Source organism: Varanus komodoensis, unplaced genomic scaffold, assembly GCF_004798865.1.
Source record: "Varanus komodoensis strain SLA01 unplaced genomic scaffold, ASM479886v1 scaffold48, whole genome shotgun sequence".
NCBI classification, from domain to species: domain Eukaryota; kingdom Metazoa; phylum Chordata; class Lepidosauria; order Squamata; family Varanidae; genus Varanus; species Varanus komodoensis.
In genome coordinates this window covers 2390884-2404748 of record NW_025336059.1, presented here as the reverse complement: position 1 = coordinate 2404748, position 13865 = coordinate 2390884, and the positions used below count along the sequence as shown (strand labels likewise).

Sequence of the window (13865 nt, the reverse complement as noted above, 5' to 3'; positions counted from 1 at the left end):
TTTACGGGCAGAAGTTCAACTGGAGAGTCTAAAGAACCCATAATAGGAAGTAAGGAGTGCACAAGTGCCTTGGATAGAAAATGCATTATTCCTGATGCTGAAAGTGCAATTTCTTCTGGTGTGTTTGCATTATAACACAGTGCCACCTAGAGGTTGCATGGGGGAAAGCAGGAAGGAAACACTGAACGGCTCAGTTCTCAATTCTGCAGTGAAAGCAAGAGTCCGTGTGCTGCGGGTCCTTGGAGTGTGTGGACTCCCCTCAACCATCACGGGGTTGTTGTGAGGCTAAAACGGAGAGGAGGAGGACTGTGCGATCCTCTCCGGGTTCTCTGTTGGTTGCGAAGTTGTCCCTGACCCATCGCGACCCCATGGACAACACTCCTCCAGGCCTTTCTGTCCTCCACCAGCCCCCGGAGTCCACCCAAGCTCACTCCGACTGCTTCAGCGACTGGTAGGGCGTAAAGGAATCATGCATCACGAAAGCGGACGGAGGAGCTATGCAGCCTTGCGTGGAAAAGCCCTTGAATGTTTGTGAGCATTCCGTTGCCTCCAGCGGCTGAGCTAGTGGCTAAACTGGATGGCTGTTTTACTTTCCCTGGACTCCGTTGGGAAATGGAAGGGGCGGAGAAGGAGAGGTGGAAGGTTTGGTTCTCTGCCGCTTGCCTGGCTTAGGAGAAAAGGGAGGGAGGGTCGCAGCTCAGGGCATCTTCTCCTGCTTGATCTGAAGAAGGTCACCAGCAACATCTCCAGTTGGAAGATGCATGGAACCGGTCCCCAATCCAAGTATTTCTACATGGATTTCACTGATGATTTCTAAGGGTGAAGAACTAATGGGGACTTTTTCTGAGGGACAAAGAAACAAATTCACAGTAAACTCAAAGAGCAAATTCCCCACTCCTGAATAAAAATAAAAATGCAAGGTCACCAAAATGCACATTATTCGGGTTTTATCCAATGGGATAAGTGCATTCTTGGCCAGTTTTTCATATTTTTCTACAACTAAACTTCAGAAAATTGGCCTGTAAGGGCACAGAATTGATGTGACCTGGGAAAAGCCAATTAGCTGTGAAAGCCAGACGTTGGATTTATAGAAAGGCGTAACTCCATTGAGTCTGTTGTGGATACCATTGACATCTTTAGACACAAAACACAAGGATGAAAGACAGGAGGGAAGAAGAAAACTCCACGGGGGCCGAGGACATGTCTCTGCCTTCTCTCCCATCTCTCTCAGCCCAGCCTGTGGGAATGACTGCTGGCTGGAGCATGCTGGGAGTTGTAGTCTAACATCTGGAGGGCAAGGGAAAGCCCCTTTCTATGGAATCCCTTCGATGCTCCAAACTTTTCCTTCCCATCATCAGCCATGCACATTTCCACCTTCAAATCCTCTTTCCACTGAGCATTCCATGCTCCAAACAATTCCACCCCCTCTCCAAGCGCAGACCCCAAATAATCGCTGTTCTTTTTGCAATGGGCTGATGGAGTGGAACTTAGCGGAACATTGGTCTGTAGCTGCTCAGCTTCAGCAGGTATTTGCCTTCAGGGGGTCCAACACGGAATGGAAGGAGACAGGTTCCTCATCTGGCTTTCCAGGCTGTTGATGTGCGGACCACAAACGATGCCTCTGAGCGGGGAAAGGGTCGGCGGGCTGTTCGTAACTTCTCTAGGGCCAGTTCCGGAGCAGCGTTAACGTGCGGCCCTCACACCCCGTGGGGGCCACGCCACCAGCCCGCATCCCTCGTGGAGATGTGTCAGCGTCAGCCTGACCTGGAAGGGACCAACCAGGCCTGCTGGCTTAGCCACATTGCTATATCTCCACCACACTCGGTGCGCTGCAGACTCAGCAAAGCATCGGCCATAGCGGTGCAGGTGAGTGGAAACCAGAACCCGCGTGACTTCAAGGATGCATCTCTGTGCACAGCCGGCTTCCTTCACAGGGCCGATTCCCTGTTTGTGCGAGACCGTTTCCCTCCCTGCGTCCACCTTCTCACCCAGCCTCAAGCCAGGGAAATAATTTCCTCGCTTAAAGGAACGGTCGTGGACGGAGAGATCGGGGAAGACCGGCCAAGCTGGCAGACTTGGGCTCCATCTTGTCACAGTGAAAGAATCCATTAGGCATAGATGGACTTTCACAGCAAACGCTGTGGGTTTGAAGTCGATTGGGAAATGGAAATTTAAGCCAAGTTCATAATAGTCTGCAAGAAAGCAGCCCTATGATAAGGGCAGCCCTGTGGAGTTTAATGCTTTGCTTCCCAGGGAGTGAACCAGTTCCCACCAAGGCTTTGGCTGGAGCTTGGGGTGGTCACGTGAAAATCACCCTGAAAGAGGAAATGCGTCACCAGAAAGCAGGATCCCCAAAGGACACTGATGTGCACAAGCTTGCGCATGCTGTGCATACAAACTTAGCAACTGTTGTTATAATTTAAAGAGATATACGGCACATGGAACTGGTGTGCCCGGCTGTTAGGTCGGCTGTTCAGGGGCTGAGTGTGAGTGTGGCAGGAGTCACGGGCATCCAGGAGGACAGGCGGCCACTGGAGAAGCATCTCCAGGGACCACGGCTGGGATGTGGGCCTCGTCCTCTGCCCATCCAGGCCACGCTGGATGCCTGGGTCAAATATCCTGCCCGCTCGGGAGTACGTCCAGCTGGGGTGGCCCAACCACCTCAGGGGGCAGACGCAAAGGGGCAACAGCTGCTTCTCATGGGCCCCCCAGTTATCTCTGTCTGGGGGGAGGCAGAGCCGTGCGCAAGAGCCTGTGGTGGAGGGAGCCACATCCGTGCATAGCTAGCATTCCAGTAAGGTTCATTACACGTCGGCCGGCTGGAGAAGGAGAGCCGTCTCGTCTTCTGCTTCAGGCAGCAAAGTGTCTCTGTGCTTCGCAGGAACACAGGCAGCCTTTCTGGAGATAGTTCCCAAAGGATGGGCGGGAGGAGCGTTTGGTCGTGGCAGGGGTAAAATGCGGGCGAGCCGCAAGTCACGACGCACAGGAACAATGCTCATTCGCTCAGCAGGCAGCTCATCGGGCCAAGACCAGCGTCGCAGCCGCTTTATGCTCTCCCGGGAATGGCAGAGCTCAGGCCAAACACAACCTTTGAGATGTCTGGACCCAGTTGCCGTAACAAGCCACGGGCCGTCAACTGCAAAGAAACCACCACCAAAACCCGTAGTTTTGTTGCCGCTTGTGAACGGCGGGTTGGTCTTCCAGGCAACATGTCTCGCAACCAGCCGTGCCTCAGCCCTCGCTCGCTTGCTCGCTCTCAACCCAGGCTCGGCCTGGTTGTGGCTGAGCTTGCCGAATCTAAACCTGGTCCAGGACTCAGCCAGTGCCTTGCCTCATCCAAGCCTCCCCCTGCATTCATAGCAGAAAGATCCTTGGAAGCAGTGGCTTCCGGGCTCACTAGCCCACCTAGGGACCAGTGTGAATCGGCATCAAGGGCTCGTGCCTGGATTCCCTTCCTTCCCATTCCTCTGGCTGCTTCACGAATATATTTCCATCTCTATGCAGAGCGTATCCACCCGGAGGCGCTTCCTGAGGTGACATGGATGGCGGCAATCTTCATCCAAGGATTCGCCCTCTCCTGTTTTATGGAGGCAATGCCTTGCATTGTCTCCCAACTGCCAACAGCTTCCGCCGGAACCTTCCCTCCATCAGTTCGCACAATACAGTTAGCCTTCCGCTGGCTTATTTGGTGGGGCGGTTCTTCCTGGTTACCAGGCCAGAAAGCGAGGTATGTTGGCCTGTTCTTCAGCTCTCTCTCTCCAGACCTGTGGGGGACCGACCTTGCCTATGGCAGGGCAGCCATCACCTATAGGAGACTCCAGAGTTGACTGTGTCTAAGCTTGGATCGGTCCATAATCTCTCTCTCTCTCATTCATGTTTCTGATATGGCTTAATGCAGGGTCGGGCCACTTGTAGCTCTCCAGATGGTTTGGCTAAAACACCATCAACCCTTACCAGCATGAGTAGCCAAGCATGAGGGGGCCTGGGAATCCTTCCAAATTGGCTATACTGGTGAAGCATCCATAGAGAAGGCCACCGTTCAGAGGAGCACTAGGTCTGTCATCCCTGGTCTAAAGCAAGATTTCTTTCCAGCATTCACTCCTGTTCCCCCCCCCCCACTAGTTTTTGGGGGTTTTTTTTACAACAGAGAAAAGGAGGTATTATATTACAACAGGGAATTGGCACTCAACTGCCTCGTGTATTTGCGCGATTCCACTAAGCAGAGCTCCATCTAGAGGTCGTGCAGTGGAAAAGCAGGAAAGAAAGAACTCTTTTGGTATAGCTTGAACTCAGTAGATAAAACAATTAACAGCTCACATAGACAAGATCTTAGAGCAGACACAACGAAACTTTAAATTAACATCCAGAGGCAAGAAAATTATCTCCAATATAGTTTTCCTGTACTTTTAAATATTATTTTCTCTTGTGCATAAGATTTGCAATTTGTCCAGTTCGCTCATTCTCCTTTTCCATTGTTGTTGTTGTTGTTATTAAATTTAATTTTATAATTTAAATTAATTTAAACAATTGTTTTGTTTAATTTTGCCCTCTTAAACAAACAGCATCCATAACCTCCTGCCATGATTCTCTTTGTCTTTCCACATAGTTCAGTCTGATTTCTGACCTCTGACCGAAGAAAGCATGGAATTCAGACCAGTGAAAGTGCCCAGGACTCACGGCAAGAAAGACGTGAGTCGAAGTGATGCTTACATGGGGCATCAAGATTTCACAAGTGTTGGACGCCAGCCCGTGGGAGGGGGCAGTGGGTCTGGGGGTTCTGTCCCAGAGGTTCTCCCAGCCAGTGTTTTTTTTGTCATAGAACGCACCGGAATGGAGTTCCGGCACCATTTTTCAACAGATTTTCCAAGTTTTAAAAGTAACTTTTGAAAATCTGATGTTTGGGCCACGTGGATTTGAATCGCCCTGTCGAACGTAGCAGGTCGGCGGCAAAATCATTAAAACGGTGCATGCGGGCTGCTTGTGTGTCGAGTCCGATGCGTGCGCACTTTGTCCGCACCGGTTGTGATGGTGCTGCTCGGCTTGTGGCGCTGCTCGGCTTGTGATTGGTCGTGTGGTCATGCGCTGAGTGCTTACTGCGGGTGGCGACTGTTATGTTTCGTTACACAACTGACGTGGGTGGGTGTGTGTACAGTGACTGACTACGTGCGAAAGGTGAATAATTTCATGAGTTCCGGCACCTTTTTTCTTACAAGAAAAGCACTGCTCCCAACCCTCCGGATCTTGAGGCGGAAGGTGAAAATCGCCTTCCCCTTGGCAGCTGCTTGGAGCACCCTGGGCATGGGCAGAGTACTGGCCAGCCACTGTCAGAAAGCAGGAGCCAGAGGGGCCGATTTCTCCTGCTCTCCGCTCCGCACAAGCCACTGTTTGCAGCCAAGGATTGGCACATGCCCCTGACAACCGGGGCAACATGTGCCGATGGACGCTTTTCTCTGCAGAAGCTGTCGAACACCCTGTTCCAGATCACGGTGGTCTCTGCTCTGGGATCTGTCCAGTACGGTTACAACCTTTGGGTGGTGTATTCCCCCTCCGTGGTAAGGAATTCCCTGCGAGGCGGGGGGGGGGAGAGTACGGGGGCAGCAAGGAAGAGGCCGTCCTTCCCAACCCCCCTGATGTGTCGAGCTGCAGTCCCACCACTGCAGAGCACCGGGCTCGGCCATGCGGGGCGTCGTAGTCCCAGACCACCAAAACCCAGGCCTGGCAGTTTGCACAAAGTCCGTTCAAGCAGTGAAGTGGGGAGGGGCAGAGGCGAGGCTAGGGGGTGGCCCAATGTCCAGCGTCGCTTGAGCTCCAGACCCGGTTTTGCCGCCACGTAATGGCACAGGGAACCCCTAAGCGCAGCATCTGGCTGGTTCTGCTCTTAGATCATCCAGGACTTTTACAACCTGACATTCGACGAGAACTTGGACACGGTCGACGCGCAGTTCCGGATATTCATGATGAGCATCTCCATTAGTTCCCTCCCGGTCGGAGGCATAGTCGGGGCACTTCTGGTAGGACCCATGGTGGATAACTTTGGCAGGTATATAAAGAACAGAGGGAGCCTCGGGGACAGAAGGTCTTTGGGTCAGTTCCTGGCGCCTCCAGGTAAGGCTGGAAAACCTCCTGCCTCAATCCTGGAGAGTCGCAGACGGTCCATGACGAAGGCACTGGGCCAGATGGACCAAGGGGCTCAATGCAATTTAAGGCCATTTCAGACACTTTGATTTAAATGAGCCCTTTTTTTTCCTAAGCCATGAGGACTAGAAACTTAGGGAAAGGGCTGGAATTCAGTGGTGCTTTACGTGAGGAAGTTCCCGGCATCTCCAGGGAAGACTGGAAGGGATTCTTGCCTGATGCTCTTGAGAGTTGACACCAATCTGTGTTCGGCACCTTCCTAAGTTCCTAGGCCCTAAACAGATCGTCCTGAGGATGGAGAGGGAAGTATGGCTGCTTCTGGCCAGCAATACAGAAATATCTCCTCCAAGCAGTTTATACGTAATCTCACCCTATTCCTCTGGATCCTGTCTCCAGGGCATCATCTAACATTTCTCCCCATCTTAGATAATACACCATGGGAGAAAGCTCCACGGTCCCATCTTCAGCATCTCAGGCTAAATCCTTTGGCATCACAAGGCTGCCAAATCAAGTTTCTAGCCCTCATGGTTGAAATTGTGATCATGCTTGCTGATCCAGGTTCACCACACTTGCAGGTGGCAGTTTCAGTAATTCAGATAAGGAAAGCTGGCAATGCTCATGTTCATGGGACTCCTTATCCAATGAAGCTTTTATTTTGCACTTTATAGGAACTATCCAGGCAGTGAACCTCCCAGCTATGGCATGATCTCCCCACTGAGGCCCACTGGGTGACAACTTTGTCATCTTTTCAGCACCAGGTTAAAGAGAGCCCTTTATGCTAAGGCATGTAAGAACATAGATGGTGAAGGGACTCCCCATTCCAGATGGTTTCCTTCATCATATGCTGATTTAGCTGTTTTTAACATCCTTTTAAATATTTGCATTTGGAGGGCGGGGGCAAGTGGTGGAATTTTATTGTATTGCTTTTATAAGCTGCCATAGACTGCCCAGAGAGAATTTCAGCTACTGGAAATGAAAGACCAGAAATGAAAATAAAAGTACAGAAATGAAAATAATAACAACCAGCGGCAGCTATTTGGTGTTGAGGACCACAAACAGCCGCTGCACAGCTCTGACCAGAAGCTGCAAGGATTGGGCCCCACAGAGACGAGAATTACCCATTGCTCTTGGATTGGTTTGAGCTCTCCACCTCTCCCAGAGTTCCAGGCAACCACAAGAGACTGGCTTGGAATTCCTCTTGGAATTTTACTGCCTTTGCCCAGCCGAACAGCCCCTTCTCCTTTGTGCCCCTTCCCCGGCACCCTCCCCCACCCCCACGCCACTCCATGTCCCGGTCTTTTCAGGAAAGGCGCCCTAATGATCAACAGCTTCTGCTCCATTATCTCGTCCATGTTCATGGCCTCTGCCAACGTGGTTCATGGCACGCTCTTCGCGTTGTTTTCCCGCCTCCTCATCGGCATAACCATAGGTAGGTAAAGATGTGGTTCCGCGATTGGACTGACTGGCAGGGGTGCGTCTGTAAAGGTGCCCTGTCCGTCCTTCGTGTCCTTTGCCTGAGCTGAAGACACAGGCTGTCATCCAAAGGTCAGAGAAAAGCACCACCGGCGCAGCCGAATCTTTGAACTCTTTGCCACCGCCCTTCATGCTACGGAAAAGCCAAGCCAGTGCCTTCAGCCGTGACTTGGCTCTTTGGCAGTGGGAATTCTTGCAGCAAAGGAGTCAAGCAGGGCTGGCACCCTGCATATCTTTTCCACACACGGACCCCGAAAGAGAGAGAGAGAGAGAGAGAGAGAGAGAGAGTGTCTCGGGTTGGGAAAAAAGTAGTTTTATTCTTTGAACCTCTGGGAGGGCAGGTATGAACACGGAAAGCCCTGAGTGGCTGGGTTACCTGGAGGGCCGTCTCTTCCCATTTGTGCCTGTCCACACTCTAAGAATGTGCTCAGCAGGCCACCTCCAGGGCCCCCCACCAAAGGAAGTGGGGTGGGCGGCTCCGAAGAGGAGGGCCTTGTCAGGGGTGGCTCCCTGGTCGCAGAATGAGCTTCCCAAAGGGTCTTTCTGTCTGTGACTCTGGATTCTTTCCAATCCCCAGTGGAGACCGTCCTTTTCCCCTGGGAATTTTAGCCATGTGAGTTTCTATCGTTTGAAATCCTTTAGGGGAACAGCCCCATCACTCCCTGCCCTAGACGGAAGCCAGTCTCTAAAGCAACATGGCAGCAATCTTGGCATTTTATCTGGATGGCAGTTTCCAGCTGCCTCGATTAAGTGCCCAGGGAAGGGAGGGGAGGAGTTTGGCAGACTGGCAGAAATCGCTGTTGGTAGTCAGCCCCAGCCTCGTCCCCCCCCCAGCACGGCCCGTCCTGTCCCCCGTCCCCCCAAGGCTCCTTTGAGCTCCCAGAGAAGCAGCGGGCAGTTCTTCCTGTGGGACCAGGATGAGCGGGTCAGTCCAGGGCTGGAACCCCAACGAACCCCACACCTTCCCTTAGTGATGCCGCACCCTTTTGATATTTCCAGTCCGCGCATTGCCTCTAGGAAGTTACTCTGGCCATTGCTTCTACTTTATGTCGCCCTTTTAAATGTGCTTTCCGAGGCCTCATAAATGCCTCTCTCCAGCCCACAGAGCCGCTGCATTCCTCTAGGATATCCTGATGTGTGTCTGCATGCGACCATGAATAACCTCTTGGCTTTCTATCTAACCAGGCATATTCTCCAGCGCCGTCCCGCTGTACCTCGGAGAGATCTCCCCCATTAAGATGAGGGGAGTCATTGGCATGATGCCACACCTGTTTCTCACTATCGGTGTCCAAGTAGCACAGATCCTGGCTTTTCGGGAAATCATGGGAACCGCAGAAGGTAAATCCAACAGGTGCTTTCCTCAGCCCAGGGATGGGGAGACACATGGTTCCAGGGGAGTCCTTGAGGAGTGCTGGGCTTTGGGTGCTCTGTCCCAACATGAAAACCTTAAAAACACCAGCTTGCTGTAGCAGAGAGCTTGTGCTGTCCGGAATACTGCAGGGGGTTCAGCATTTCGGTTGGAGGGAGACTGCACCAGGGCTGGAGAGCCAGCAAACCGTTGGTGGTGCAGGAAGGAAGCGGGAAAGGGGTGGGCAGCCGTAACTGCGTTCCAGCCCAGCATTATCCTGTCGCAAAGCGGATGTGACCTCGCCACTAATGGTTGCACCTTCTTCCCAGGTTGGCCCATCCTGATGAGTCTCTCCGGGATACTGGCCTTATTTCAGATCATTATAGTCCCGTCCTTCCCCGAAAGCCCACGCTACCTGCTGATTCAGAAGAAAGATGAAAACCAGGCCAGGGAAGGTACCGATGCCAGACATGGGGTGATAATCACGGAAGTGTGGGTTAGTGCGGAAGCGCAGGTTATCGTGTTGTCTGGACCCCGCTGAGATAACAAGCCATGGCGAGCTTCCCTCAGTTCACAACCCAAGAACAAACCCTCGCTTTTTGGCATGGGTCGTTCACGATGCGTCGTTGCCTCTCGCCATTTTCACTGTTGTGCATTGCTCGGCAGGCCTGGGGTCGCTGGGGACTCTGGAGGTGTATATAGGATCCCATTCAATTTAAACTGTCTCCCCACAATTCCCAGCCCTGCAGGAGCTGAGAGACAAGAACGACGTGGAAGACGAAATGGAGGAGATCCGGCAGGAGGGGTTCGCCGAGAGGGCAGACAGGAATATGAACTCGCTCAGGCTGCTCTGCTACCCGCCCCTGAGGTGGCAGGTCGTCTCCATCATCGTCCTCATGTGTGGTCAGCAGCTCTCTGGCGTCAACGCAGTAAGCCAAGTGACCTCTGGGGCAGCTCAGCGGCTGAGCTCGGACCCGCCAAGAGAAAGGGCTCGGACGGGGAGTTTGTGTCTCTCGGCCAGGAGGCGAGGCCCAAGCCTGGGGCCGTTGCCCCAAGTTAGCCACCCTTGTCTACGCAGGAGGGCCTTCCGGGGTCAAGCCAGGCGCGTCTCTTTCCTGGCCTCCAGAGTCATTAATCAGTCCCTGTTGCATCCCAGTGCTTGTTCACAGGCCGGAATTTCTTGGTGCCTTAAGCCATCTCTCTGCACATGTAAGAAGTTCTACATACCCCAGCCTTCCCCAGCCACCCAACTCTCTCTCTCTCTCTCTCTCTCTCTCTCTCTCTCTCTCTCTCTCTCTCATTCTCATTCTCATTCTCATTCTCATTCTCATTCTCATTCTCATTCTCATTCTCTCTCTCTCATTCTCTGCCACCCCCTTTCTCGGCCTGAAGGTCCACCCAGAGTTTTCCAGCTCACTTTCCAGCAAAGCTCCTCCCAGAGGAAGGGCCCGTTCCAGGAATCTCGAAGTAGATCTGTTGCATTTCATTGCAGATATACTTTTACACCGAGAGAATCTACCAATCGATGGGGCTGGCCAAAGACGCCGTTCGATACATCAGTCTCTTCTCCACCACCGCCATCCTGCTGGCTATCATGTGCGGGGTAAGTGCATCTCGCCCCCCCTGCTGCCCCCTTTATTATTCATTATTTATTTGTTACAAATATTTGTATCCCGTCCTTCCGCATCAGCACTTACAGGACGGCTTACATAGTATAAAATTAAAATAATGCAATAACGAAACCACCATTATTAAAAGCATATCAACAGGACATGATCAACTAAAAGGAAAAGGGCAAAAGAACAGGAAATGGAGAATGCAACGGTGAAAGCAGAGAATAACAAATCTTAAAACATCTAGAACCCTTGATTATTAAAATGACGGTTCAATAGAAATGTCTCTACCTGGCGCCGGAAGGATATGGCCATGAGGATTCAGTTATATTAAGCAGTTTATAGATACTGCTCATAAATACAGTGAACTAAATAAATACATAAAGAGCGATATCCCAGTGGTGTTGAATCTCCTCCAGCTGGTGGGGGACATCCCATGAAGGAGAGACTCTCGGGGGCCGCATTCCACGGGTGGGCGGGGCCACAAGCAAAGGGGTGGGGTCAAAATGCTCGTCTCATTGCCCCTGGCAGTCCTAACGATCAATCCGTCAGCCGGAGGAAGGCACGATAGCCTTTTAGGATGGGAAAAGAACCCCTGCACACAGACAGGGGAGGGGGCGTGGCCCTCTAGGGGCAGCCCGGAGGGTCTTGCACCCCGGCCGTATCCCTCCGGCATCCTTTGCCCTCCAGATGTACGTCATCGAGACGATGGGGCGGAAGAAACTCCTCCTCATCGGCTTTGGGACCTGCAGCTTCCTCTGTCTTCTGCTGTCGGTGACCATCAAGCTTCAGGTCTGTCGTTTCAGATATTGCTGGGACTTGGGGCCTCACGGCCCTTGCTGGCCGGTCTGGGGCGCCCTCTTCTTTCCCCATATCACCCCCAAAGCGTGGCTGAATAGCCAAGTGCCGAGTTAGCCACGACGGGCTCTTTTAGGAAGAGGTTCCCGCTGAGGGATTTTTTCCTGCAAAAAGCATTTGGGATGGTTCACTCTTCCAAATTAAGGATGCCCTTGCAAGTGCCGATCATTTCTTAGGACAGGGGTCTCCAACATGCTGAGGGACCCCTCCCTCCGTGCCTTCCCTGCTCCCCAAACTTCTCATGGCTTCTATTTCTCAAAGTTTGTCTTGATGGTTTTTCTTCCCCTTGGGTGCCTAACTTGCTGCAAAGCAAAACTCTGCCCTGTTTCTTGGCGGGGGGGGGGGAATACGTATTTTGGGGTTCTAGAGCTCACTTAGATACATAGAAACAGAGCAGGTCAGAAGGGGTCTCCCGGGCCATCTAGTCTGACCCCCGGCTCCAGCCGGCTCCGCTCATGACATGCCCACCACATGCACGTCCAGCCTGTCCTTGAACACCCGCACCGACGGGGCCTCACCGACCTCCCGGGGAAGCCCATTCCACACCCTCGGGGTCCTGACTGCCAGGAAGTGCTTCCTGGCATCCAAACGGAACCTTCCAACCTTATCACTGCCACCTTGGTCCTGGGTTCTTGAGTGTGCCTTTTTTATTTCTGCTCCTCCACCTGGATTCTGGAAGAGGCCTGCTCTGTGACCGGTCCTGCCCAGCACCACAGCCTTAAAAAAAGCAGCCGTTCCGTGTGGCAGCCATTTTGCCCAAGCCCAGTGCTCCGAAGCCCCGACCCAGAAAGGTTGGGGACCCTGCTTTAAGATGAGGGACGCTGGACTTCCTCGCTCGAGCGTGACTGAAGTGCGACCCACTTTCTTCAACAGACCACGTTCAAATGGATCTCTTACTTCAACTCCCTTTTCATCAACATCTTCCTGATAGGACATGCCATGGGGCCCAGTAAGTTCTCAAACGGGTTCAGGGGCTCCCTGAAGGGAATACAGGAGACGGGTCACCTGGATAAATGCCTGACAGCTGATGCTCTGCACCTTTCTTTGGATATGAAGCATCCCACGGGCTTTTGGCCGACACTTGGTGCTTCCTACACCTTCCACCCGTTAGGGTACTGAGTTGTTGATCAGTCACCTGAACCGTCAGTTGACGATTCAGTAAAAGGAGAGGCAGGGGCTGCTGAGACTGTGTGTGTGTGTGTGTGTGTGTGTGTGTGTGTGTTCGGGGGGTGGGGTGTCTCATGGGTCTGTACAGGGGAAATGCCTCTCTTGAACCCGGTCTCCCCACCCACCAGGTGCACTTCCCAACCTGCTGATCACAGAGCTGTTCCTGCAGTCATCACGGTCTTCGGCCTACGTGGTTGGAGGGTTTATCCACTGGCTGCTCAACTTTTTCACGGTGGTGACGTTCATTCTGATACAGGTGAGCCGTTTTTGCAGGTGGCTTTGGTGATCGGTTCCGGGGCAAATCCCACCCTCTCCTTGCTGTGGACTCTCCTGTGCTGATCTTTCCTAATCGCAGAAGCTAAGCAGGGTCAGGCCTGGCTAGACTCTGGATGGGAGACTTGAGTGGCCTTCTAGGTCCCTTCCAGCTCTGTGATTCCATGAAAGCAAATTGGCTCCATGGAAGGGAAGTTCTCCTCCTCCTCCTAACTCTGTGCATGGTTGTGCCCCCATGAAACTGGGTAGAAACGCCGGCGAGCAAGAGGCTGCGGTGGTGAAGAGGAGGAGGAAGTCCAGAGGGCTTCCGTCAGTGCACCCCCCGGGCAAGTGCCCAGCTATGCCCGATCTTGGCGCCAGTCTGCCCAGGAGGACGCACGTGTGAGGAACAAGGAGGGCTCCCACGCTGTTCTCACGTCCTCTCTCTCTCTCTCTCTCTCTCTCCTATTTTTATTTTCAGCCATTCCTCGAGTCCTACACCTTTCTCATCTGCAGCCCTATCTGCATGATTACCTTTCTATATAGCTTCCAGATGATCCCAGAAACAAAGGGAAAGACCTTTCTGGAAATCAGCAGGCTTGTGCCGGCCTTCGTGGCCAGGCGGATGTGGGTGAAGGTGCAGCCGAATGAGTAGAGACCGGGAGGCCCTCCGCCGAGAGCTGATGTCATTCTCAAACGGGCAAGGCGTTGATCCTCAGAGAGACCGGACTGCCTTTCTCGGCTCTGTCGACGCACTGGTATTTAGGGATGTGCCGAAACAGGGCAGGCCGGGTTTCCTGAGCTCAGCAGCCAGACGGCCTGATCCGCTCCGAGGTCGACCAAGCTAGGCTTGTTTTGCGTGGACTTCTGTCTCTAAGACGGGCTGTGATGCGTGTATTAAAAAGTTGCTCAGGAAGCCTAGGCAAACGCAGGCAGTTTTTGTCAAGAGTCAGCCGCAGCCTGATTATGCGGTTCTTGCTTGGTTTACGGGGCTGTTCTTTGGGTGCTTGTTTGGTTCT

The 13865-nt window shown here is 52.8% G+C and overlaps 2 protein-coding genes across 3 annotated transcripts; both read left to right on the top strand.

Moving 5' to 3' along the window:
• Nucleotides 1-263: 263 nt before the first annotated feature.
• On the top strand, nt 264-7193 carry LOC123031002 (solute carrier family 2, facilitated glucose transporter member 5-like). Its single transcript, XM_044445397.1, has 5 exons — nt 264-1866; nt 3505-3727; nt 4607-4689; nt 5457-5552; nt 5883-7193. Exons 3-5 carry the CDS (start codon nt 4642-4644, stop codon nt 6222-6224), a joined length of 486 nt encoding a protein of 161 aa, XP_044301332.1. The 5' UTR covers nt 264-1866; nt 3505-3727; nt 4607-4641; the 3' UTR covers nt 6225-7193.
• Nucleotides 7194-7484: 291 nt separating this feature from the next.
• On the top strand, nt 7485-13762 carry LOC123030999 (solute carrier family 2, facilitated glucose transporter member 5-like). 2 transcript variants are annotated; one of them, XM_044445393.1, is made up of 9 exons: nt 7485-7564; nt 8794-8946; nt 9286-9411; nt 9698-9885; nt 10449-10559; nt 11260-11361; nt 12301-12376; nt 12723-12850; nt 13328-13762. In XM_044445393.1, exons 1-9 carry the CDS (start codon nt 7486-7488, stop codon nt 13499-13501), a joined length of 1137 nt encoding a protein of 378 aa, XP_044301328.1. In that variant the 5' UTR covers nt 7485; the 3' UTR covers nt 13502-13762. The 2 variants fall into 2 exon arrangements, with proteins under 2 accessions (XP_044301328.1, XP_044301329.1); XM_044445394.1 differs by lacking the exon at nt 11260-11361.
• Nucleotides 13763-13865: the final 103 nt, after the last annotated feature.